Below are 23,449 nucleotides of genomic sequence, written 5' to 3'. Positions count from 1 at the left end.
TCAGAAACCAGTTGCCAAGAAATAGTTTTTAGTACGTACTGCAAGAAACATATTGCAATTTTGTGTACAACACATGGCTATGGTTATTATTGAATATGCGAAATAAAGTTGTACGAGATAATACAGAGAATTTCTTACAAAAATTGCCGCATAATTTTATATTTTTAAATTGATGTTTCATTCAAGCATTTTTTTTATACCGTGGAAAAGATACCTAATTGAATATTCAATAATTTCATTTTATTTTGTTGTATCATGCTTAATATGTACACAGTTAATACTGGAGAGCTATTCAAGGAACAGTTTACAAATAACTTTAACTATTGGAGGTACTGGGACAACACAAATCATAAATTCCCGGGTAAGAATCCGAAACCCAGTCTTACAGGAACACTATAATGTAGTGATACATTTATTTTCATATGAATGTACAAATTAAAAAATGTCTGTAATTTTATATGAATATTTTTCTGTTCGATTTACAAAAAAAAAAAAAAAAAAAAAATGGTATAGGCGTGCTTATAAGACAGTCACATTTATGAGCAGCATGTAACGGGTGTATGCCCATTACAACATTAATTGGCTCCCTTGAAAAATTATGCCTGCCACATAAAAAAAAAATTGTAAACATTAAAATATTTAACCTTGATTTGATAAATGGTCATTCATAATATAAGATAAGTACTATTGGTCTTTTGGCTGCAGTTAGGATTTGAAGATGCTTTGTAAATGCTTTCAATTGTTGGTCAAAATTAACTTACATAGTGTACACTTATAAGGAGGGGAGGAGTGTGACATTATGCTTCAACTAAAGATAGTATTTTTGTAAATCCTATGTCTTGAAACTATATTTAAAATTATATATGGTGTTTCTGCATTGGCTTATAATCTATATATACTGTTTATAAATACTATTTCTTTCAGTGGTAACTAAAAGTAACTTTCCAATCAATTAATTTTTCAGCTAACTTTTGTCAACTCTTTCAATTACATTGTTATTGTGAATCAAAAATGTGACTTTGTACATGTCAGTGGGAAATTAAATGATTTAAAACATAATAATGAATGTGTGTAAATTTAGACTACCTATTGCTTCTGCTTTTTTCAAGAAAATAAATATCATTAAAAAAATACATGTGCTCTGTGTTTTATCGTGCAACATTGTATCTGATGCATCATCATCACCGATGCCAGCCTGCCACATGTCGACAAGGCTCATATTCCCGAGACACAGAGCTCATGACAGGAATTGGGACAGTTTAAATAAGGCTGCCCTTTTTTATCATTTTCTTTATTAAAAATTAAAGTATGCAAAACAGCATTGTCTTCCAAAATTATTTTGAAACAAAATAAAATAATTTTTCTGTTGTATTATGCATTTTTCTTAGTGTTAAAAAAAAATTTATCTTCAATTATTGCATTAAAAAATATATATTTTTTTGTTTTACAGAACTTCTCTGCAGTTCCATATCCAAAGAAAGACTATGGCATGTTCTACACAGGTGACTCCTACATCGTGCTGTATGTAAGTATTTTTTGTTGGTTAATGTTTATGTTTATTTGATAATTATCTTAAATTTATTTAGAGGATAAAAAATAGGTGCTATCAAGAAATAAAATTAAAAATGTGAGTGAGTACTAGCCAGTGATGTGTAACATCTAATCATTGTACTGAGCACATTCATGTGTTCACATGTTGCAAATACACTTAAATACAAAATTTGAACACAAAATTTAACGTAGAATTCTTTAAAATAGTGTCAAGCGTAATTAATGTGTGCAAATTTTGTTATCAACTAAATATCTGGATGCGAATTATATTTTCCACACCCGCCATTAGAACTCGCTGCCGGAGTAGCTACATTGACTATTGAATTATTCGATTAGCAGGGTGAAATTTTAAAATGTTTAATGAAACGGCTCCTATAAAAGCGAAAAAGATTTTAAACAATACGAAACCCAGGCTTGGGCCTGATTTTTTTAAATGAAATATTATTAAAATACTGCCCATCTTGTTAAAATAAACTAAACAATTGATAATATAAAGTTTCCATTTGTCTGTGTCAATTTTGGTTAGTGTCGCAGATGGCAACACTGTGGTTGTAACACATTTCTTTTCCATGACATCCATCGCCTTCACAAAATTGCTCCCACCAAATGCTGTCTACTGCGAGCTAAGATGTTACTCATCAAAAATTCATCAGAAATAATGAAAAATGGTGATAGTTATTGGGAAAAATCTAGTCTATTTTTTTCCACCTAATGGTAATGGATCTTGCATAATGTATCTTTATAATGTTTACAGACAAAGAAAGTACACGGAAAATTCAGCTGGGACATCCACTTCTGGCTGGGGAAAGAGACATCGCAGGTAAATAACATATAACAACTCATTTGTTGAATGGAACTTCAAGCATGGAAGTATCCGAACTGCTGAACATAGGCAAGAAGCAAAATATGTGTATTCATTTAAGTTTTCACATTTTTAACTTACGCATATTTCTCTTGCAAGAAAACATTGTCTCATAGAGGAAGTTGTTATGTAATGCATATTCCTTAACTACAGAAGGTGTATTGTGGTGCTGCTATATAGTTATCATTTGCTACAAATGTCATAAATTTCATTAAGATCAAAATACATGCTTACTGAATAGTAATAATTTCACATTGGTAATCACGTTTTGATCAAAAAATTTTTTTTAAATACTTCGTATTTGGAATGTTTGTTAAAACTTTCAAATATATGCTGTTTCTTTGAGAAGCAGACTAAATTCATTAAAATCTTGTATGGTGGTGATGCATCCAAAGCATCACATTCAAGGTTTAAGTCCAATCTCAGCATCGCTCATAATTTGTAATTTAGGAGGAACAATTCCCGCCCAATTGGTTCAGGTCATTCTTCACATTGGGTTTTAGCCTTGATGTTCACGACCACGAATGAAATGTTTCCGTGAGATGTCGACAGAGGCGTGATGGGCTGTAGTGAACCAGAGATGTGGGTGGTGACGCGTGTGTGTGTGGCAGGATGAGGCGGGCGCGGCGGCCATCTTGTCCGTGGAGCTGGACGACTCGCTGGGCGGAGCGCCGGTGCAGCACCGCGAGGTGCAGGAGCACGAGTCGCAGCTCTTCCTCTCGCACTTCCCCGCAGGTGCCTTCTGCCTCTCCCTCTCTCTTTCTCTCTCTCTCTCTCTCTCTCTCTCTCTTTCCTTCTTTCTTTATTACTCTCACTTTCTTTCCTTCCTTCTTTATTACTCTCTCTTTCTTTCCTTCTTTATTACTCTCTCTTTCCATCCTTTCTTACTCTCTCTCTTTTTCCATCCTTTCTTACTTTCTCTCTTTCCTTCTTTATTACTCTCTATATTTATTTCCTTCTTTCTTACTCTCTCTTTTTTTCTTTATTGCTCTCTCTCTCTTTCTTACCTTCTTTCTTACTCTCTTTCTTTCCTTCTTTCTTCTCTCTTTCTTTCCTTCTTTCTTACTCTCTCTTTCCTTCCTTCTTTCTTTCTCTCTTTCCTTCCTTCTTTCTTACTCTCTTTCTGTCCTTCTTTCTTACTCTCTCTCATTCTTTCCTTCTTTCTTAATATCTCTCATTCTTTCCTTCTTTCTTAATATCTCTCTTTTTCAACTTCTTTCTTAATATCTCTCTTTTTCAACTTCTTTCTTACTCTCTTTCTTTCCATCTTTCTTATTCTCTCTTTTTTTCTTTATTGCTCTCTCTTATTTCTTTCCTTCTTTCTTACTCTCTCTCTCTTGCTGATACGTGTGCACACAAACACACATCTACAGTAAGTTCAAAGTTGTACTCACGAATAGATGTGTTTAAAGTAACACTTTAAATTAAAACTAAAAATGTTAGGTTCTTCCTCGTCATTATACATAATTTTCATTCTATTTGCCACAAAATTCACATTTATGTTGTCTTTTACTCGTAATTGCTTGTGAAACAATCCCAGCAGAGAGGAAGTCTCACATACTTACTTACTTACTTACTTAACACCTGTAATTACTACTTGACGATGGTAATGTGCTGATAATGATTTAATTTGCTTGTTAGCTCATCTCTATGCTTTATATTGGGTCTCCAAATTTTGTGGAAGAGTTTAATATTCCTGTGGTTTCATTAATTACCAGAAATGTAATGTAAAGGAACTAAAAAAAATCTTTGTTGCATCTGGTTGAAAATTCTTTGAACAAACACAAACATTTTTTTCATTCATTGTATTTTGACATTAGGAGAAGTACTGTGAATAAAACGAAACATTAACTGCACTCATTGCTAGTGATAAGCAGCCAATAAAGATGAAGTGTTTACATGAGTACCGCTGGTCGCGTGATGCACTGTACCCCTGAAGCGTAGTGTTGGTTGTTCTCCCAGGTGTGAGGTACCTGGCTGGAGGCGTCGCCAGTGGCTTCACCAGGGTGGACCCGGATGCTGTCGAGAAGCGATTGTTCCAGGTCAAAGGCAAGAGGAACGTCCGCGTCAGACAGGTAATGCTCGGCGCACCCGCTGTTTGCCTCTGCTTGCCGCAGTGTTCCTCATTTTGGCCACCAGGTTGATCTGGGTTCGGTCCTCGGCAGAGCCGAGTGGGACACGTGATGGACATTGCTGGGAGCCATTGGGTTTTCTCAGAGTACTCCCGTTTCCCTCACCAACGCATTTTCTCTCTACGTCACCTCATGCTGCACGTCTCAATTGTGGAGTCAGTCGTTTAGTTGTGGCTCGGTGAAATATTTTCAAGGATAATTTTCAACCGAGAACTTTTAAGAGAATTGCAACGAATTGAGGTCTGTTCATAATTGTTTTTTTGATATTATTGAGACATTTTTACTGTTTTCCCAAATCCTACACAACCATGTCAGTTGTGTATAACAAACGGTTCTTAAACCTCACATTAATGTGTTCCTCACACCAGGGGCATAGCCAGGGGGTGGTTTTAGGGGTTCAAACCCCCCCCCCCCCTTAGCACCAAATCTTTAATTAATTTCTTATTCGTCACTCAAACAAATTTCATATTAAAATTAATAAAAATTTTACCATTACAATATTTAAATTTAAGAACCGAAAACTGCTAAAATAGCACTATTTTACACCTTAAAATCCAAATTTTTCCGGGGGAGGACCCCCGGACCCCCCGCTTTAATACGGGGGGTGGGGGGGGGCCATGCTTCTTAACACCCCCCATACACATATCCTGGCTACGCCACTGCCTCACACTCCTGTGGGCAGGGGTACAACAACTAAATCTCCAAAGGGGGGGCAATATACCTTTTTATAAAGAATCATCGATCCCCCCTATTGAAGTGGGGGGTCCGGGGGTCCTCCCCCGGGAAAATTTGTATTTCAAGGTGGAAAATGGTGCTATTTAAGCAGTTTTACTATCTAAAAATTGATTACACAGCACTTTCTTTGCTCCCGTTTGCCCCCACTTCAAGGTTTCAGAGGGGGGAGGGGGGGGGGGGGGCAAAATACCCTTCTCCCCCCCCCCCCTTTTGTTGCGCCCCTGCGCTGCGGGGGATACGCTGGCGCGCGGTGGCGCTGCGAGAGCGGTCGGGACGTGCGCAGGTGTCGCTGGACGTGTCGGCCATGAACAAGGGCGACTGCTTCATCCTGGACGTGGGCAAGGACATCTACGTGTACACGGGACAGAAGAGCAAGCGCACTGAGAGGCTCAAGGCGATCAGTGCTGCCAACCAGATCAGGGATCAGGACCACGCCGGCAGGGCCAAAGTGCACATCATAGGTACGTTATTCGTTGCTTCACATTTTGTGAAACGTTCACAATTACTCAAGAGAAGTTCTCTTGAACTGAATTTCATGAATCATTTAGTGTTTAAGCTAAACAAATAATTTTTGATACCTCAGAATTTAATTTTGTATGTGATATGGCAACGTGAAATTTTTCTAAGTCCCCTAAAGATTGTTAGGGGTTTTGTTAAGTGGGTTTGCAGAACAATTAAAAACACAGTGGCGTTATAAATAGTGCAGAGCCAGTTGGCTGTGTGTTACAAACTGCCCGTGTGGTTCTGTGGTTCGTGACCGAGGCAGAGGTGCTGTGTCGGCAGATGCGTTCAGCACCCAGGGGGAGGTTGCGGAGTTCTTCGAGCAGCTCGGCTCGGGCTCGGCAGACGACGTGGCAGACGAGAAGGACGGAGGAGATGACACGGAGTTCGAGAGGAATCAGGAGGCGAGTTCCTTCTCCGTCGCCTCGGCTGCCCCGGCAGCCAGTAGCGTCATCTCGGAGCGTCGTGAGATAAGCATAGCTCACCCCTGCCTGACTCAGGCTAGCCGGCGACAACGTGAGGGGGGGGTGCAGACACTAGTTGAGGGCGGAAACCTTATTTAAGGGAGAAGTTCGTCATCCCAGTTGGAAATGGAGCTTATGACAGATTTGAGATTACACGAGGCCAGTCAGTCCATTCTTCTTATAGGTGTCTCCATCTGACATCTTGTGTAGGTTGTAGGTTAGTTCTGAGGTGTTCTGGGTCTCGTCAAAAACTAAAGATTGCAGAGTGAGTGCCCATCCCTTCTCCAAAACCTGCAGGGCAATTTTAATCGTCGACGAAGTGCTTACAGATATGAAAAAGACTAGTAAAGCAAAAATTGTTTACTAAATATTCAAATAACACACACAATAAGAATTTGTCGTGTATCCACATAAGAAAATTTCTGACAACAGTTTCGCAGTAATTACGCAGTATTAAAAGGCACAAATCACTCAGAATAATTAGTCGACGACCACCTGTGAATTTCTCATGCCTGGCCTCGACGATACACAAAAAGCATGGTTATTGCACATAGCTCGAAAGTAGTGGTTTTCGCCCATAACTCGAAGGAAGCTGGTTTCTGTCCCTATGACCCTCCCAACCCCTCTCTTCTGGTTATATTCATATGAGTATTGTATTGTCATCCGGATTACATATACTCGCAAAGTTTCAAATCAATACGACTATTAGAAGTAGGTTAAAATTGTCATTCAAGATTTGATTACATAGTTATTTACAAGTGAAGCTAATAAAAGTGTGTTAAAAATATATCGCCTTGTTCGTAATTCTTTAAAGAACCCTTTAAATATCTTTGACTCCATGTTTGTTTCAACACAAGCTATTCTTTCATTTATTTCAAGCTGCTCTCATGTTTGTAGAGAGAGAAATATGTACAAGTTTTTTAAGTCTAATCATAAGCTTTTAAAAAAAAAAGTGTTATTAAAAATTGGTCCAGTAGTTTTTGTGTGGGCTCGGAACAAACAAACAGGCGGATAGTGTTTTATAATAGTATATAGATATATATACATACTTAAAAAAAATTAATTTTGATGGTTTACATTTTGGAAAGCAGATGAATGAAGCATTTGTTTCATTAATTTTTACTGCCTAAATTTATTTATAGAGAGTATTAAAATTGTTGCTAAAATTCCCATAAAATTTACGAAATTATATTGTTTAGGAGTTTGTGTTAATTTAGTTGGTTCTCAAGGAAACAATTTTAAAAACAATTATTATTGTTAGGAAATACATTAAAGAGATTTATCTTGTTGGTTTTAAAAGTAAAACTTGTTTTATACATATTCTGAATTTAACTAGTTGATATAAAAAGATGCACCAATTTTTCCCCAGACTTTTTAACAATTTTTACAGGCAATGAAAAAGACTAGATCTGGTATAGTTGAGCTAAGAGAACTTCAATAGAAAAAAAAAGTGAATATCATTACCTACTAGCCTCGGGCTGCTAGTACTTGTCCGGGAGATTGCAGGCAACATAAGAAAAAATACAATATCCCATCGGACCAGAAAGTTGATTCCAGCACTGGCAACAGTATCGATGCCAGCTGTGCACACATGAAGGACGTAGAGGGGCGAGTAACGCCGTGTGTGTTGTTGTGGCAGGCGGTGGTCACCCTGTACAAGGTGAGCGACGAGAGCGGGGAGATGACCTTGTCCAAGGTCGGAGTGAAGCCGCTCCACCACAACTTGCTGGACTCGAGTGTGAGTACCGCGGCGTGGGGCGTCTGGTCTCTGCTTCCTTCGCTCTCTTTCCTAGTCGTGCCACAAGAGAGGGTGTCGAAAATGTAACTGTTATCAATGCTAGTAGTTCATTTCTATTTCCTTATTTATTTATTTCGAGAGTACATCTTCTCTACTATTAGATTGCAGTTTTTTTGTTTGAATCAATATTTTTATGTTTAGTGTTTTACTCATTTTATTTTGTGTACTTCATAATGTTTTGTGGCAAATGAGTCAGTACTATAAACAGTTAAATCATATTCTAAGCCAGTATGCGTGTTCTCTCAAAGGATTGCTTGAACATTTTAATAAATATTGAAATATAGAAAGGGGGTCATAGGGACTTTCCAACAATACAAAATGTATTGCAAACAAACTATTGCTGTTACAGATGTATCGTGTATGGCAAAAAGACAAGCTTGTAAAATAGTGTACAGCGTCAGTGCACTTCCACATGTGTCATTAGTTATGCTCGGAACATTCAAACAACAGTCAGTTTCGTGCCATATTTATTTGTATATTAATTTATTTATAAGTATTTGTCACATGCCCACCAAGAGCCGAGGGCTTTAATGGTGGGCACGACACGTACAGACACACGTAGGTCACAGCAGATACAAGCACACTCCCATGTGTCAGTACCACGGGCCGGCAAGCATTACCTGAGGGGAATCCGCAACAGGTAGGCACATCTGCGATTGGCCAACACGTGAAAGGTGAGAGCGCCTCATACCTGCAGAACAAGTGCAGACGTATAATTTGAGCACTAGTATAAAATTATACAGATAGAAAATAAATACAATGACAGTAAAAAAATGATAGAACAGAAAACTAATAACAGAGAACAAGAATCATTGCAGTGAATCTACCGTAGCAGTGGATAAAACCAGGAACTCCAATCCCTTTGTTTGAGCCGGGTTGGGACGTCCGCTGTCGAGAGACCGCCCTCTCCTTCCCCCGACATCCCCGCCCCAAGTGCTGCAGGTGCTGTGAACAATAGTTAACATAACAAGAATCTATACTATCTAGCTGGCGGTGTTGATCGCAAGGGTGTCGGACCATCGCGCCCAACCCACCTTTCAAGAAATGTCTAGTTTTTTTTTTACATGAAGCGAATATCAAATTGAATTTTTAAAATACTAGCGAAGTTGAATTGATAGCGAATATTGTTCTCGGTATTACACTTATTTTTACAAAATACCACGATTGAAGTAAAAAAAAAAAATTGCGTAATGTTTGTAATGGTTCAACTGATCAATTGGTTAACCAATTGGGCCCTATATATATAACATCATTCATAAAAACAGAGTGCCTTTTTTTTTTTTGTGTAACCAACTCTATTCAAACAAAAAAACTAAATATTTTCATGACCAAATCTTAGGCTTTCAATGTTTTAAAGTTTTGCAACAAACGAGAAGCTACATGATGGACGCGAAGCTCTGCATCACAACCGAAGCTCCAAATAAAACAAATAGCAAATTTCCTGGCGAAATCAAATCGAACATTGAAAAGAGCTTCAATTGATTCACTTTGCCAAAGCCTTGCATAGGTCTATGTGTTTTTCAAATGCCACAAACCATGCATCTGTGACTATGATAGTTACTTTGTAAAACTAAACAGTTCTTACGTTGGAAAGATTTAATGGCCACCTGGTGTAATAACTGTTAACTGTATTCTGTGCAGTGACTGCAGGTAGTGATATAGTGTGTGAGATGTTCTCTTGTTTGTGTTCTCAGTTGGCATTCAGAAACAATCACTCTAGGCTTTGCATGTGTTCAAACTTTTAAAGGTGTGTGAACAAATTTTTTTGCTTGTAGTTTATGAACTTACTCTTTTAGCATGATGACTGTCTTCTCTGAGATGGTAGTTAGACAGTAAGCTGTAGTTACTATTGTTGACTTGTTGACTTGTTGACTTGTTGACATGCACTCGGCGAGATATTCCAACGCACTTGTTACGTAATGGGGAATGAGTGTCCAGCACTTGACGTGAAGTTAACAAGTGTGTTGGAATGTTTGCTGCCGAGCAGATAAGTGCATGGCTGCCACTAATTGATTTTTGTTTTCCCCGATACAGGATCTCGGAGCTCAGGTAGGAACTCACATACTTTGCCGCATTTCAGGGTCTGCTAACCAGCGGTCGCCCGCGCAGTCTCCGGCAGATAGCCTTGCACGCACGCCCGTGTGCAGTTGTTTGAGGGATAGTTGGGCCAGCATCGAGGCACGGACCACCTGTCGATTTAGGCAGCGGCTGTCCGGCGCGTTCCAGTGGGCTCTGGAGCCTTGACGCGACAGCGACATAACAGCCCTTCCAATTCCTTGTCGCAAAGTTAGCGATGTTGCTGTTGGTTTGAATTTGAACAGGTCTGCAGAGAACAGCATAACGGTAGATGAATTCACAAATTGGTCTAGTTTTTTAACAATGACTGCTATATGTGTTCTTAACACTGATCACAATCCTAAATATCATAAGTAATGATCGATGAAAAAAAACACTAATAAAAAGACGTTACGAATCCAAAAGGACAATAAATGTTAAGTTACGTAGATGGAGCTTGTGCTTGGATTGCTTTGAGGCAGAGTTTCAAAATGTTTGATGGCACGTGCCGTGGGTAGAAGCTATCAAGAATGCTAGTTACGCTAGGGTCGTTTCTATCCGTGCTTCGTGCCAACGATGTCTGGCCTAGCTCTAGGATGGATGAGTATTGAGTTGGGTGGTTCGGGGCCCACTTTGGGCTGCCTTTCTGGTGGTGTCACCCTGGAGTGTCCTCTGTAGCATGCCGAGACGTCGTATGTTGATGTGGACGTGTCGCTGAGGTAACCACAGTGTGCACTTTGCTGCAATGCAGTCAGCGGTAACTACGTTGCCACTTCAGCCTGCGAGTGGTGGCCACTGGACAGTGAAGGTCACTGGCTCCTCCTTCATTAGTGCATGGCGCGGGTGGTGCGTGTAAGGCTGTCTGCAGCCCCGTGAGGCGCGCGGGCGCCGTGCTGCCGGTAGCGGGGGAACATGCCTGCGCGGGACATAATGCTGGTCTCTCACTAACACACTGGTTGCAACTGGGTTCATGCTTGGGACTTCAGCGGGTTCATGGCCAGGCGTAGTCTCTCGGTTCGCATCCTAGTGCATGAAGTTGTATTTTGTTGTATTGAATGTTTAATTTTTTATCCTTATTGTAAAATTTTGATTTTAGTGCATTAGGGCATAAAATAAAGTCTAGTAATTTTAGAGGGGAAAGTATATTGGTGCAATATAGCCCTTGTGTTGTGTTATCAAATATATTTAAGTAATTGGATCAAATTAAATAGTTAGATGCTAAGAATTTTTCTCATATTCTATTGCAGTTATTCGAGCCTGTATTTAGCACCAATTCGAGAAAGTATAAATGTACATTTTTATGGACGTTATTAAATTTGGTTTTGTACATAATTGTGTGTGATTAATGTGGTTTTTGATTGCGAATTAGTGGTATAGTGTTATATAGGTAAGAGTAAAATTTTTTAGTAATTGACTAATTCTGCATATTATTTTAATGTAGTCGTGATGCACTGACTGCCTGACGTGGTATATCCTCCTCTGTACTTTAAAACTTAACCACTCCTTCAAGTCTTCAGCAGCTGTAGTTGTGGAAGCCTGTGAAAGGGTGGGAGGGAAAGTGTGGATTCACAATCTATTGGGGGATATTATTTTAATATTTTCCCCAAACTGCCATTTTATCCAGTGAAGTTGCGATGGAAATGCAGTTCTTCAGCCCCTCTCCCCCCCGCTACGGCCATCAGCTAGTAGACTGCCTCGTGCACGCTGACGCGGTGCTCCGGGAGTCGAACTCGGATCGCGGGGTGGCACTCTGGTGAGGCTGTCGCGGTCCTGGTCTCGCTTGCAGGTGTGCCACAACTGTGCTTCTAACCAACCCTCAATACCTACATATTAAACTTTTAAGAAAAAAAAATCATCTTAATGGGAACCACATTAACACATTGTATATTTACTTTCTTCTGGCCGGCATTTCAATCCTGTTAAATTGCATGAACATGTAAACAGTTGTGTTTAAAATTCCTGATTTTAGTAAGAATTCTTGTTTTTTCCCTACATTTTTCTATAACTCTTGATCTTTCACGTACTTTGAACAATTACATTATTTTCTGTAGCAAGTATCCTCATATTAACTGTTTCATGTGCAGAAACTAAAGAACAGAATAGTGCAATTAAAAATAGTACACTCAATGGCTTTACTTTTTTTTTATTATAAAATTATAATATCATAAACTAGTATGTAAATACTAACTCTGAGTATACTCTCTGCTTTGTAAAGTACATACTATTTTAATTTACTTCTTTCACTTCACTTTAGTCACTGCTTGTGACAGCATGGGAATATAACTGAAAGTAAATGGGGACTTTCACCTTGATAATGTGCACGATCTGGAAAATAAATATTCCTCTCGGTATTGACTGTCATTAGCTCAACTCTGCCCTTTGCTGCTCCTGTTACAGAATTAATTATTGCACATCTCCTGTTGTCGCACCAATTCTGGCCGATCTTGGTCACTTGATACCACTTTAGTTGTTGTATATTTAAAACCCAATTAAGTAGACAATTTTACATATTAACTTGTAATTGTTGAGCTTTTCTCTCATTTCTGCTAAAGCAAGTTCCACAGTTATTTTTTTTACTAATTATAGCCACACTGAACAGCCTTGACTAGCAGTAAGCAAATTTTTATTCTTGGGACTGCCTGCTACTCGCTCTGCATTTATCGGTGTAATGCATGTTGCCTAAAACCTGTTAGCTCGTTACTCAACATGTGCGACTTGTTGGAGGTCTCATCGGACTGAAGAGAAGACGATTCTGAAAAAAACTAAGGTGTGTTACGAAATTTACTAATTTGTTAATAATAATAAACATATATACCGAGGAAGTTATTATAATTTTAATGTAGTCGTTGATTCCTCAGTCTCAAATCATAAAATATAAATTTTTTTCTTAAGTAGTTCTGATTATTTGACTAATTAAATTTATTGTTTTTTAATATTTTAATCTTCTTCTTCATAAATTTATAAAAAAATTTTTATTAATTTTTAAAAAATCTTCTAGTTCCTATTTCATGTTAGTTTTTGTTGTTTTTTTTAGTGGAAAACGTTTTGAGAGTGCAGTGTGAGAGACGGTGCGAGGGTCGGTGGCTGATGTTGGCAGGACTGCTTCATCCTGGACACGGTGACGTCGGGCATCTTCGTGTGGATTGGCCGGCAGTGCACCAAGCAGGAGAAGGTGGAGGCCATGAAGCGGGCGGAGAAGTTCCTGGCGTCCCACAACTACCCCGCCTGGACCAAGGTGAGCTGCGCACTGGGTCTTGTCTCAGTAGAAGTTCTAGCACTTTTTTAGTCGCGTGCAGAAACAAGAACGCCATGTTTATCGCACCATTGACGCACATTTGATACTAAAATCAAGTTTGAAAAAGTATGGGTGCGATTTTTACGCAGGAAAATTTTTTTATTGAGGTAAAGGTATTCATAAAAAAAAAACCTATTCATGGAAAGTACATTTATTTAAATAGTAGACTATACAAAAGCAAACCAAACAATTGTAAATTATTATGTCATGCAACATAAACATATTTCAACTTTAAATAGAAAAACAATATTGTGACCCGAACGTGAGCTGGAACTAACACATAACTATCATTGTAGTACAAACTAAACACGCTATCAAATATAGTTTACTCAGCATTACACAGAGAGCGCATGTTGCATGCAGTCGGTGAACTATCAATATCCGACTACGGATGCGCACTCTATGTGGGCACCAACGTAACCAAAAATGAATGATGCCAACTAGCGCTGGCTACGTTTTTATAAGCGGTACACATTGACGATGAAGACGAACAGATAATGTTTGAAAACGTCTTTAAAAGAAAATTTACACATCGGACAACTTCGAATCCTATATTAAATAAGTAAGCAGTAATATCAGAAAGATTCAAATTTAAAATACATAGTTTTAAAAAGGAAAAGAAATTTATTGGAAACTTCTTCCATGGAAAAATATAACTCGTCTTTAATAGCGGGATTGAAACATTTGACCATATTGGACTGGAAATCGTTTTGAGCTGGCACATCTCAAACGAGTTTTACTGTAATTTTTAATTACTGTATTTTCCTTTTATATGTACCAGACTGCCTGACAGCAACTTGACAACCTATTACTGTTGCACGGTGCTTTATCCTGCCGTGTCTACTACCTACACAGAGCGCTTTGAATGTAACAGCGGGACCAAAAAACATCATGAGATCTTAATGTGAGAATTTTTTTTCTCCAAATCTTGGTGTAGTGATGCGTGAGTGCGATGACTATGCAATAAAACAAGGTATTGGTGCAGACGGGACGCGAGGCAGACGCAGGGTGGCCAGGACCAAATGTTTTGTCTAGAGACGTACGAGACTGTAAAATCCAGATAAAAACGACACAATATATGATGATGCACTTGAAAACAACTCGTTTGGCAGCAAGCGTGCACGATAGCACAACTTACCGCCATGATGGTTCAACAACAACAGTTGCTTCGTTGCCGGAAGCTGCAGGGATGGCCGGATGAGTCTCGCTGTGTGCGCAGGTGCAAAGGATCGTGGAGGGGGCGGAGCCGTCGGCCTTCAAGCAGTACTTCAAGGGCTGGAGGGAGGCGGCGGACCAGGTGGGGCTGGGGCGCGTCTACACTCTCGAGCAGATTGCAGGTACGGAACCAGCCGCCGCCTTTCACTGCCTCTCACTGCCTCTCACTGCCTCTCACTGCCTCTCACTGCCTCTCACTGCTCATGATGTCCTCCGTTAGTTATAAATGACGTGCTGCAAGGAAATCTGAAGACAAAATACATATTGCTTAAAAAGAAGTGTAACAAGTAAATTTATGTAATTTTTGTCACAGTCAAGAATCAATTGATACTGTCATTAAAAAAATATTTCATGCTTATTACTTTTAGTATGACACAAACTTTTTTAACACATTGATTTTAAATTTAAAGGAATAAAATTTAAAATGCACTTATACCATTGTTTTCAGAATTCCAAGATGAAGTTGGCTATCAGTATTGACAATAATTGTAAAACAAGTTTGCACCTTGCTACTTGATCTTGTGAAGGAATTAGCAGAACCCTGCTTATCGAGCTGCAGTGTTAAAAATGTTTGGGTGAATTCAATGGGAAAACAATGTGACATTACAAAGGCTGTACAGTAGACTTTATGACTCACTCACAGGTGATAATCTGGGACTTGGCAGTCGTGATGGAAGGAGAGAGAGAGGTTATTTATATCTGCAGACTGTGCGTCTTACCTGTGCTTACTAATTATAGTTGGCTCGATCAGAGCAATTTGAGCTTATTGCTTATCTAACCAGCCAAACAAATTTCAATACATGCAAAACAGTGTTTTATAACTCGCTGATTAGCTCATGTTCAAAGGCCGATCACCGACACATTTAAGTCATGTTTTGCAAATGTAGCCCATCCCGAGATGTCTGCCCGGATCAACCCCTGAATTGCAGTAGTGCTTCCCCGTCGCGAAGATAGAGTTGGTACTTGAGGAGACGTGCGTGTGTCGGCAGCCAGCATGCCGGAGCCGGACTTCGACCCCAGCTGCCTGCACGCGGGCAAGCTGCGTCTCCTGGCCAAGCACTGCGGCCACGCCTTCGGCTTCATGCCGGACGACGGCAGCGGCGAGGTGCAGGTGTGGCGGGTCCAGGACTTCGAGCTGGCCCCCGTGGAGCCCCGCGCGCACGGCTTCTTCTTCGGCGGGGACTCCTACGTCGTCAAGTACAGCTACCGCAAGGACAACCGCGACAAATACATACTCTACTTCTGGCAGGTGCGTCGGGCTCCCACGTCCAGTTATCAAATCATGTCAGTTGTTATCACATCTTTGCATTGTTTACCCCAGAAAAAAAAACCCAGGATCAACTGGGTTGTGTTTGGTTTGGTCCGAAAAATAAACGGGAAAGATGGAAGTATGTGGGCTCTTAAGTTGAGTGAATGACATGGGTAGACTATGCTTTTGTTATGTTAACCCAGTGCTCCTAGCCATAAGGCCCTTCTGCCCTGGGGCGTGGAAAAGCATACTACATGTATGTAATCGAGGAAGCTGTTGGCGCCTCTGCTATGTAAAGGGGCCGAGGCTACCCCTCCCAGCATCGCCCCTAGCTCACTCAGCTGACCGGACAGTTGGCCGTGTCCTTAGCCCTTAGACTCTATTAGTGAATGATGGCAAGAAAGTGAAGTGTTTGTGAAACCATGCAGGGCCAAGACAGCACGCAGGACGAGAAGGCGGCGTCCGCGCTGCACGCAGTACGCCTGGACAACGAGCTGCACGGCAAGGCTGTGCAAGTGCGCGTCACTCAGGGCAATGAGCCCAGACACTTCCTGCGCATCTTCAAAGGTTCGTCAGAACACACGGGTGTTCACTCTTCAAACCATCCTTGTGCAGTCATTATACTCGTAATTCCTGAGCATTATCGGGATGTGGCATTTTCCGTTCCCCCGTTTCACTGACGGGGTACATCATGTGCACTTGCTCACAAAACATTCACTACGGCGTAGTTGGTTAGTCGAAGGATATAAATATTTAAATAGCAGTAGTTCTAAAGGTTTGCAATTACTTGTGTGTTGCAGGCAAAATGATCATCTTCATGGGCGGCAAGGCTAGTGGATTCCGCAACTTGAAAGATCACGACACCTACGACGTTGATGGCACGCGTTTGTTCCATGTGAGTCAATCACTGCTGCCAGCTGAGAGAATACATCTTGCAATGTGCTGAACATTTACTATTTTAATAGCTCCACGCAACAGATTTTTGAACTGTCGAGATGTTTGTTTGTCATATCGATCATGATTTTACCACTTGCACTTTCCTTTCCGATTAGTCTATCTTCAGAGCTTATGAACTTACTACAAATGCTGGCATACTCATAGGAAGAGTGAGTTAGTTATCATATTTCAATACCCCAGCCATAGAGATTAATAATTTTTTGTTATGCTCTATTCATATTTCTCAATATTATACATTAGGTTACCTTCTAAAGGTAAAAAAATTACCAAACAACTGATTGAAATCACAAATGGACAGAAGCACAAGTACTCACATGTGGCTACACACTAGGAGAGACGTTATTGGAATAGTTTCAACATTTTTTTTTTAGCAGGACAAGCTATCAGTGCAGTTGCACCGAAGTGTGTGTTCATTCTGCGTTGAGTCCTCCTGTGGGTACCACCTGCAAGTACTTGATCACATTAGTGTGAATGTATCTTAAATAAAAGTTATAAATGTGAATATGAAACGAGCGAATGTGTGCGCACCCCGACTGGAGCAGCCCGCAGGCTCGTGATCAAGCGAGCCGCGTGGACGGTGGTTGCCCAGGTCGAGGGCTGATGACCGAGCGTGCAGCGTGGACGATGTTGCCCCAGGTCGAGGGCACGTGATTGAGCGAGCAGCGTGGATGATGGTTGCCCAGGTCGAGGGCACGTGACTGAGCGTGCAGCGTGGGTGATGGTTGCCCCAGGTCGAGGGCACGTGTCCGGACGACGTGCGAGCGGTCCAGGTGCCCGAGGTGGCGGCCTCCCTCAACTCGGACGACGTGTTCGTGCTGGAGACCCCCGGCACCACCTACCTCTGGATCGGAGCCTCCGCCATCGACGAGGAGAAGGAGTTCGGGGCGAACGCGGCCGCCCTGGTGTCCCCGGACAACGAGGCGGTGACCGTGGCAGAGGGGCAGGAGCCTGAGGAGTTCTGGGCGGCCCTCGGCGGGCGGGCGGACTACCAGAAGAGCCACGCGAACGAGACTCCGGCGCTCGGGCCGAGACTGTTCCACTGCTTCATCTCCGCCTGGGGCAAGCTGCGCGTCGAGGAGATAGACGACTACAGGCAACAGGCGAGTCCCGCTTCCATCCTTTTTGTTCACAAAACTGAATTGAAACTAATAGTTTAGCTGCATGACGCCCAGCAACATGGAGAAACTGTAAAAGACTAACGAAACTATTTACAGATGGCACTGCTGAACACGACGGCCGCCACAGTGGCGCACTCACGATCGAGGGCGCCAAATTCAAATATACAAACCACCACACATTCTAGCACTACGCCCAAACACTTTTAGTGTCCAAGGTGTTCACCGGTGGCTTACTGCACATCCTAGGTGAAGGCGCAATTCAATCTCAGTGTTATCCCACACAAAGAACAACTGTTCTGCCACTGAAAATCATCACGGTCTCTACACTTCTGAGGTGCAGGTTGAGTGATGACGCGGGGAGTAACGTGCTGACGGCTCGACTGCGCAGGACTTGGACGGGGACGACATCATGGTGCTGGACTCGGGGGACGAGGTGTACGTGTGGGTGGGGGCCAAGTCCTCGCCCGAGGAGCAGCAGCAGTCCCTCAAGATGGCCGAGGTCAGTGCACCCACACGAGGGAAACCCAGTTGCTTTCCTCAACCCCTTTAACCCACTTTACCGTCTTTTATCGCATGACCGTCACACTTTTTATGCTAAATCATGTTCACAAAGTAAGGGTGCAATTTTTATGCGAGGAAAGCATTTTTGTTTGTGTTAAGTTTTTCATAAAAACAAAACATGTTGCGTGAAGAGTACGTTTGATTTAAAAAAAAGGTATACAAAAGAACAAACAAAATTTAAATTGATTAGCCATGCAAAAAAAAAATAATATTTCATTTGACTTAAAATATAAAAACAAAACAGTAACCATATGTGACCCGGAACTATCATAGTACACACTAACCACGAAAGAGTGCAGGCTGTCAAATATAGTTTACTGGGCACGAGACAGAAAGCACACAGTGCATGCATTCGGCGAGCTATCGATATCGATGTTCGACTAAGTGCGTGCACTCTACACGAGCATCAATGTAACCACACAGGACTGGGTAGCGGTAGGCGGGGATGCCGTGCGTGCGAGTGTCGCCAAGGTGACGTGTCCGCAGGAGTACCTGAAGACGGACCCCAGTGAGCGCAGTCACGACCGGAACCTCATCATCACCGTGAAGCAGGGCGATGAGCCACAGAGCTTCACGTCTCTGTTCGCCTCCTGGGACCCCGCCCTCTGGGAGGTACGCGGCCAGTAGCGGAGCCCAGGGGCCTGTCCGTCTCTTCTCGCTTCTCTCTCGGCGCGTGCCTCTAACAGCGCTGCTCTCTGCGCACTAACTCCAGCATTCAGCGTTGGTGCATGTGGGATATGCCCGGAGGGGTAACATCTGTATACCTGCTGAGCTAATATACTTCTGCACCTTTACATTTGTTGTACTTTTCTCAATGCACCGTAGCTGTTGACTTCTTCTGCACTTTATTTTTAAGTTTTAACAGCTGAGAAGTTCTAAGACGAATAGAAAATAAAATGATGTTTGTAAACACTTCATAAACTATGTAACAAGTTTTGTGTTACCTAAGTGTAAATTGTTATGAATACCTTTTGTTATATACATATTTGTTAAAAACATCCATTGCTGGTCCTGATATGTGTGTTTTGAATGAATGAGATGTATCATGTGGTTATTGATTGCGTTACAGTCGTTGCCATCGTACGAAGAACTGAAGCTAAAGGTTGCTGCAGCAAATGCACTCATTGAAGACTGAAAATCTGTTTATGTTAGTACATAGGTTTGAACATTATAAAAAGAAGGCATTTTGATTGAAATTTTATTGTGCTGATGGTATCATGTTCTTTGAATATGTATACAATTTTGTCATGAAATACAGAAAATAACAGAGTTATGAATTTTTGTGCCTTAAATTAAAGTCATGCAAGTATATTCTTAAAATGTATAGTGTTTATCCAGAATTTAAATAAAGTTTGTCTACCATGTACAAATTGAATATTATCATTTAAGAACATTAGCAGTTCGACATACCTTCCAAGATACGTGGCCCTCTACTCTGTTGCTCTCCTCCTAGGAAAATGTTTCATTGGCGACGTCGCAATGCAGCAGTGTCAAGAGAGGTGCGCCCGAGAATACTGTGCCTGCTTAACATCTCATTCAGGGGTCTTAATTGTGGTGGGGGGGGGGGGGGGGGGGGGGGGGGGGGGTGTTTGGTAAAAGGCAAGTCGAGACAATTCCCAATGCAAAACTCAAAGACCATGAAACCTAGCCTAACCTGGATCCCAGACACATACTGTATACTGCCCTTACATGCCAACGGAGTTGAGTGAAAATAAAATATAAAGGGATTGGTCTTCTTCAAGTTGTGACAGCCGCATAATGCTGCAGAAAAGAAAGGCGTCTGAAAACAGATAAAGGGGGAACATCTGGGTACAGGGAGCGATTAACCTTTGAGCTGGTGGGAAGCAGTAAGCACTAAGACAAACGTCCATTCACGTGTCCCAAGTCGCATGGGCAAGCACACTCTTGAAGTTAGAGGTCGCTGGTGTCTCCAAGCACAGGTGGAGGAAGAGACGAACAGCGGCGATGAGTCTTAATGATCAACATTTTGGTTGTTAAAAATTTAAAATATTATTAATTGGAAAAAAATAATCTCTGGAACAATCAGCAAATTATCTTGAAATGCTTGAAAAATTTATAAATGCTAATATGAATGCTGAGAACTTACAAGAAATCCTATAAAGTACATACATTGAAAAATTATATTTTCCATCATCTCTGACCACAGTTGAAATACTCTTTGTTGAAATTTTATCAATTTGCCTGTGAAGATTGATGGTACGGAGATTTATAATAGTAAAAGAATGGATCAAAACTTGTGTGGTGGTTTGGAGGGCTAAGATCCCAAAGAGCTTCAAACAACTTTCCGAAGTTGATGCAGACCCAAGGTCCGTTGTGGAGTTAAAAGTTGAATTGTCATATTTTTGGAGAGATCTAAAATTTCTTTCTTGTGACTTATCATATCAATGTTGGTAATAAATACCTTGGATACTTAGCCAACTTCTTAGATACAGGATTATTTTCTAATTTTTTTCATGAATGATTAAAATATTTTTCATGCTTAACTTACAGTTGCCTTGTAGAAATTAAAGGGATATATAAGTCATGTCCCATTGTGATTCGTTATACATCAATGGTTATAAGTAAAGTAAAAATTTATTATAAAAATAGATAATTTTTTAATACATTTAAAATTTTTTCCCCATACTTTTGCAGCACCTACAATTATCAATTTTAGCTTATTTTATGCTGTTGAAATAAGTTTATTACTGCCAAATATAATGGCTCCAACTGACTCATAAACATGTAAAAAATTGTTTTTACTTATTTAATAAACATGTAAATCCCACAAAATGTAAGATTTTAGAGGCAAAGCCATCGTCGGCTAAAAACAATTTTCCATTTATTCTGCCAGGGAGTCATAAACAAGGAGGTGGTGGTATATTCTAACACTACCAACAGATGGCAGCACTAGTCAAAAACTAGAGAAATAGCTTTAATTGCCAGTTTTTCAATTTATTCTACCAGGGAGTCATAAACAAGGAGGAGGTGGCGGTATATTCTAACACTGCCAACAGATAGCAGCACTTGTCACAAACGAGTAAAATAGCTTTAAATGCCAGTTTTTCCATTTATTCTACCAGGGAGTCATAAACAAGGAGGAGGTGGCGGTAATTTCTAGCACTGCCGACAGATGGCAGCACTTGTCACAAACGAGTGAAATAGCTTTATTTGCCAGTTTTCCAATTTATTCTACCAGGGAGTCATAAACAAGGAGGAGGTGGCGGTAATTTCTAGCACTGCCGACAGATGGCAGCACTTGTCACAACCGAGTGAAATAGCTTTATTTGCCAGTTTTTCCACTTATTCTACCAGGGAGTCATAAACAAGGAGGTGGCGGTAATTTCTAGCACTGCCGACAGATGGCAGCACTTGTCACAACCGAGTGAAATAGCTTTATTTGCCAGTTTTTCCATTTATTCTACCAGGGAGTCATAAACAAGGAGGAGGTGGCGGTAATTTCTAGCACTGCCGACAGATGGCAGCACTTGTCACAAACGAGTGAAATAGCTTTATTTGCCAGTTTTCCAATTTATTCTACCAGGGAGTCATAAACAAGGAGGAGGTGGCGGTAATTTCTAGCACTGCCGACAGATGGCAGCACTTGTCACAAACGAGTGAAATAGCTTTATTTGCCAGTTTTCCAATTTATTCTACCAGGGAGTCATAAACAAGGAGGAGGTGGCGGTAATTTCTAGCACTGCCGACAGATGGCAGCACTTGTCACAAACGAGTGAAATAGCTTTATTTGCCAGTTTTCCAATTTATTCTACCAGGGAGTCATAAACAAGGAGGAGGTGGCGGTAATTTCTAGCACTGCCGACAGATGGCAGCACTTGTCACAAACGAGTGAAATAGCTTTATTTGCCAGTTTTCCAATTTATTCTACCAGGAAGTCATAAACAAGGAGGAGGTGGCGGTAATTTCTAGCACTGCCGACAGATGGCAGCACTTGTCACAAACGAGTGAAATAGCTTTATTTGCCAGTTTTCCAATTTATTCTACCAGGAAGTCATAAACAAGGAGGAGGTGGCGGTAATTTCTAGCACTGCCGACAGATGGCAGCACTTGTCACAAACGAGTGAAATAGCTTTATTTGCCAGTTTTTCCACTTATTCTACCAGGGAGTCATAAACAAGGAGGAGGTGGCAGTATATTCTAACACTGCCAACAGATTGCTACAAGCATCTGACCAGGAAGTTATAAATGTATAAAATATAGTATATTAGCTTTAAATTACTCATTTTATGAATTCAAATACTTGTTTGAACAAATGGCTTTGATTGCTAGTCTTTTTATTCATTCTACCAGAGTCATGGTGTAGAAGTTTACCAATTCATCTACTTTATAATAAAATATGGTACCTGCCGAACACATGTAGGGATACCAGACAGTTTTTAACATTAATCAACCAGGCAATAACTTGTCTGAATAGGTTTTCAGCTCTGTTATTTTCTATTGTGTGTTTGAATATGGACAGTATATGATTGACGTGCTCCCTGGACGCTGAGGAGAAGGGTACAGAGGCCCCACCAGTGCGTGACTCGTACGTGGAGCCTAGATTCTTACCTGGTCTTCAAGAAGGTTCATTTTCGACTGTCATTGATGCGTGCAGCCAGATGAAGAGCTCCGACTTCACTGGTAGTCCTGGCCTCGGGCGTACGCACAATCTCATTTGGGGAGGGGCGGGGGAAATATAACAACTTTTCTCACTGTTTGTATTCAGATTCTTTCCTTTTGTTGGTGGGGAAAAAATATATATATTTTAAAGATTTTGAGGGAGTGGGGGGGAACTGGGGATATATCTCCCCGTGTGTACATCTCTGTTCCTGGCCACTAGCCATGACTCAGTGGGTGGAATACTGGGTAGCGATGATTAACATGATACACAATAACTTACATCTTACTTGTGTAATTTGGCCTTATCAGAGTTCAGGCCCCTGTAAATAGGTAATT

The 23,449-nt window shown here is 40.9% G+C and overlaps 1 protein-coding gene across 2 annotated transcripts in view; it reads left to right on the top strand.

Annotated features, from left to right (window-relative positions):
* Nucleotides 1-19,863, top strand: part of LOC134537435 (gelsolin, cytoplasmic) — a 56,326-nt gene extending 36,463 nt beyond the window's left edge. Inside the window, exons 2-18 of one of the 2 annotated variants that reach the window (XM_063377862.1) lie at nucleotides 1,451-1,525; nucleotides 2,306-2,371; nucleotides 3,025-3,148; nucleotides 4,376-4,488; nucleotides 5,564-5,741; nucleotides 6,064-6,185; nucleotides 7,885-7,983; nucleotides 10,078-10,092; nucleotides 13,196-13,333; nucleotides 14,613-14,730; nucleotides 15,598-15,857; nucleotides 16,286-16,424; nucleotides 16,658-16,752; nucleotides 17,546-17,914; nucleotides 18,321-18,431; nucleotides 18,980-19,105; nucleotides 19,563-19,863. In XM_063377862.1, the coding sequence (XP_063233932.1) occupies nucleotides 1,451-1,525; nucleotides 2,306-2,371; nucleotides 3,025-3,148; nucleotides 4,376-4,488; nucleotides 5,564-5,741; nucleotides 6,064-6,185; nucleotides 7,885-7,983; nucleotides 10,078-10,092; nucleotides 13,196-13,333; nucleotides 14,613-14,730; nucleotides 15,598-15,857; nucleotides 16,286-16,424; nucleotides 16,658-16,752; nucleotides 17,546-17,914; nucleotides 18,321-18,431; nucleotides 18,980-19,105; nucleotides 19,563-19,628 (2,214 nt within the window). In that variant the 3' untranslated portion in view covers nucleotides 19,629-19,863. The remainder of the gene's footprint in view (nucleotides 1-1,450; nucleotides 1,526-2,305; nucleotides 2,372-3,024; nucleotides 3,149-4,375; nucleotides 4,489-5,563; nucleotides 5,742-6,063; nucleotides 6,186-7,884; nucleotides 7,984-10,077; nucleotides 10,093-13,195; nucleotides 13,334-14,612; nucleotides 14,731-15,597; nucleotides 15,858-16,285; nucleotides 16,425-16,657; nucleotides 16,753-17,545; nucleotides 17,915-18,320; nucleotides 18,432-18,979; nucleotides 19,106-19,562) is intronic. The other variant, XM_063377863.1, reaches the window with a different exon arrangement.
* Nucleotides 19,864-23,449: the final 3,586 nt, after the last annotated feature.

The sequence above is a fragment of the Bacillus rossius genome, chromosome 12 (assembly GCF_032445375.1).
Source record: "Bacillus rossius redtenbacheri isolate Brsri chromosome 12, Brsri_v3, whole genome shotgun sequence".
NCBI classification, from domain to species: Eukaryota; Metazoa; Arthropoda; class Insecta; order Phasmatodea; family Bacillidae; genus Bacillus; species Bacillus rossius.
Note: the sequence above shows the minus strand (reverse complement) of the source record. Positions and strands in the feature narration are given on the sequence as shown.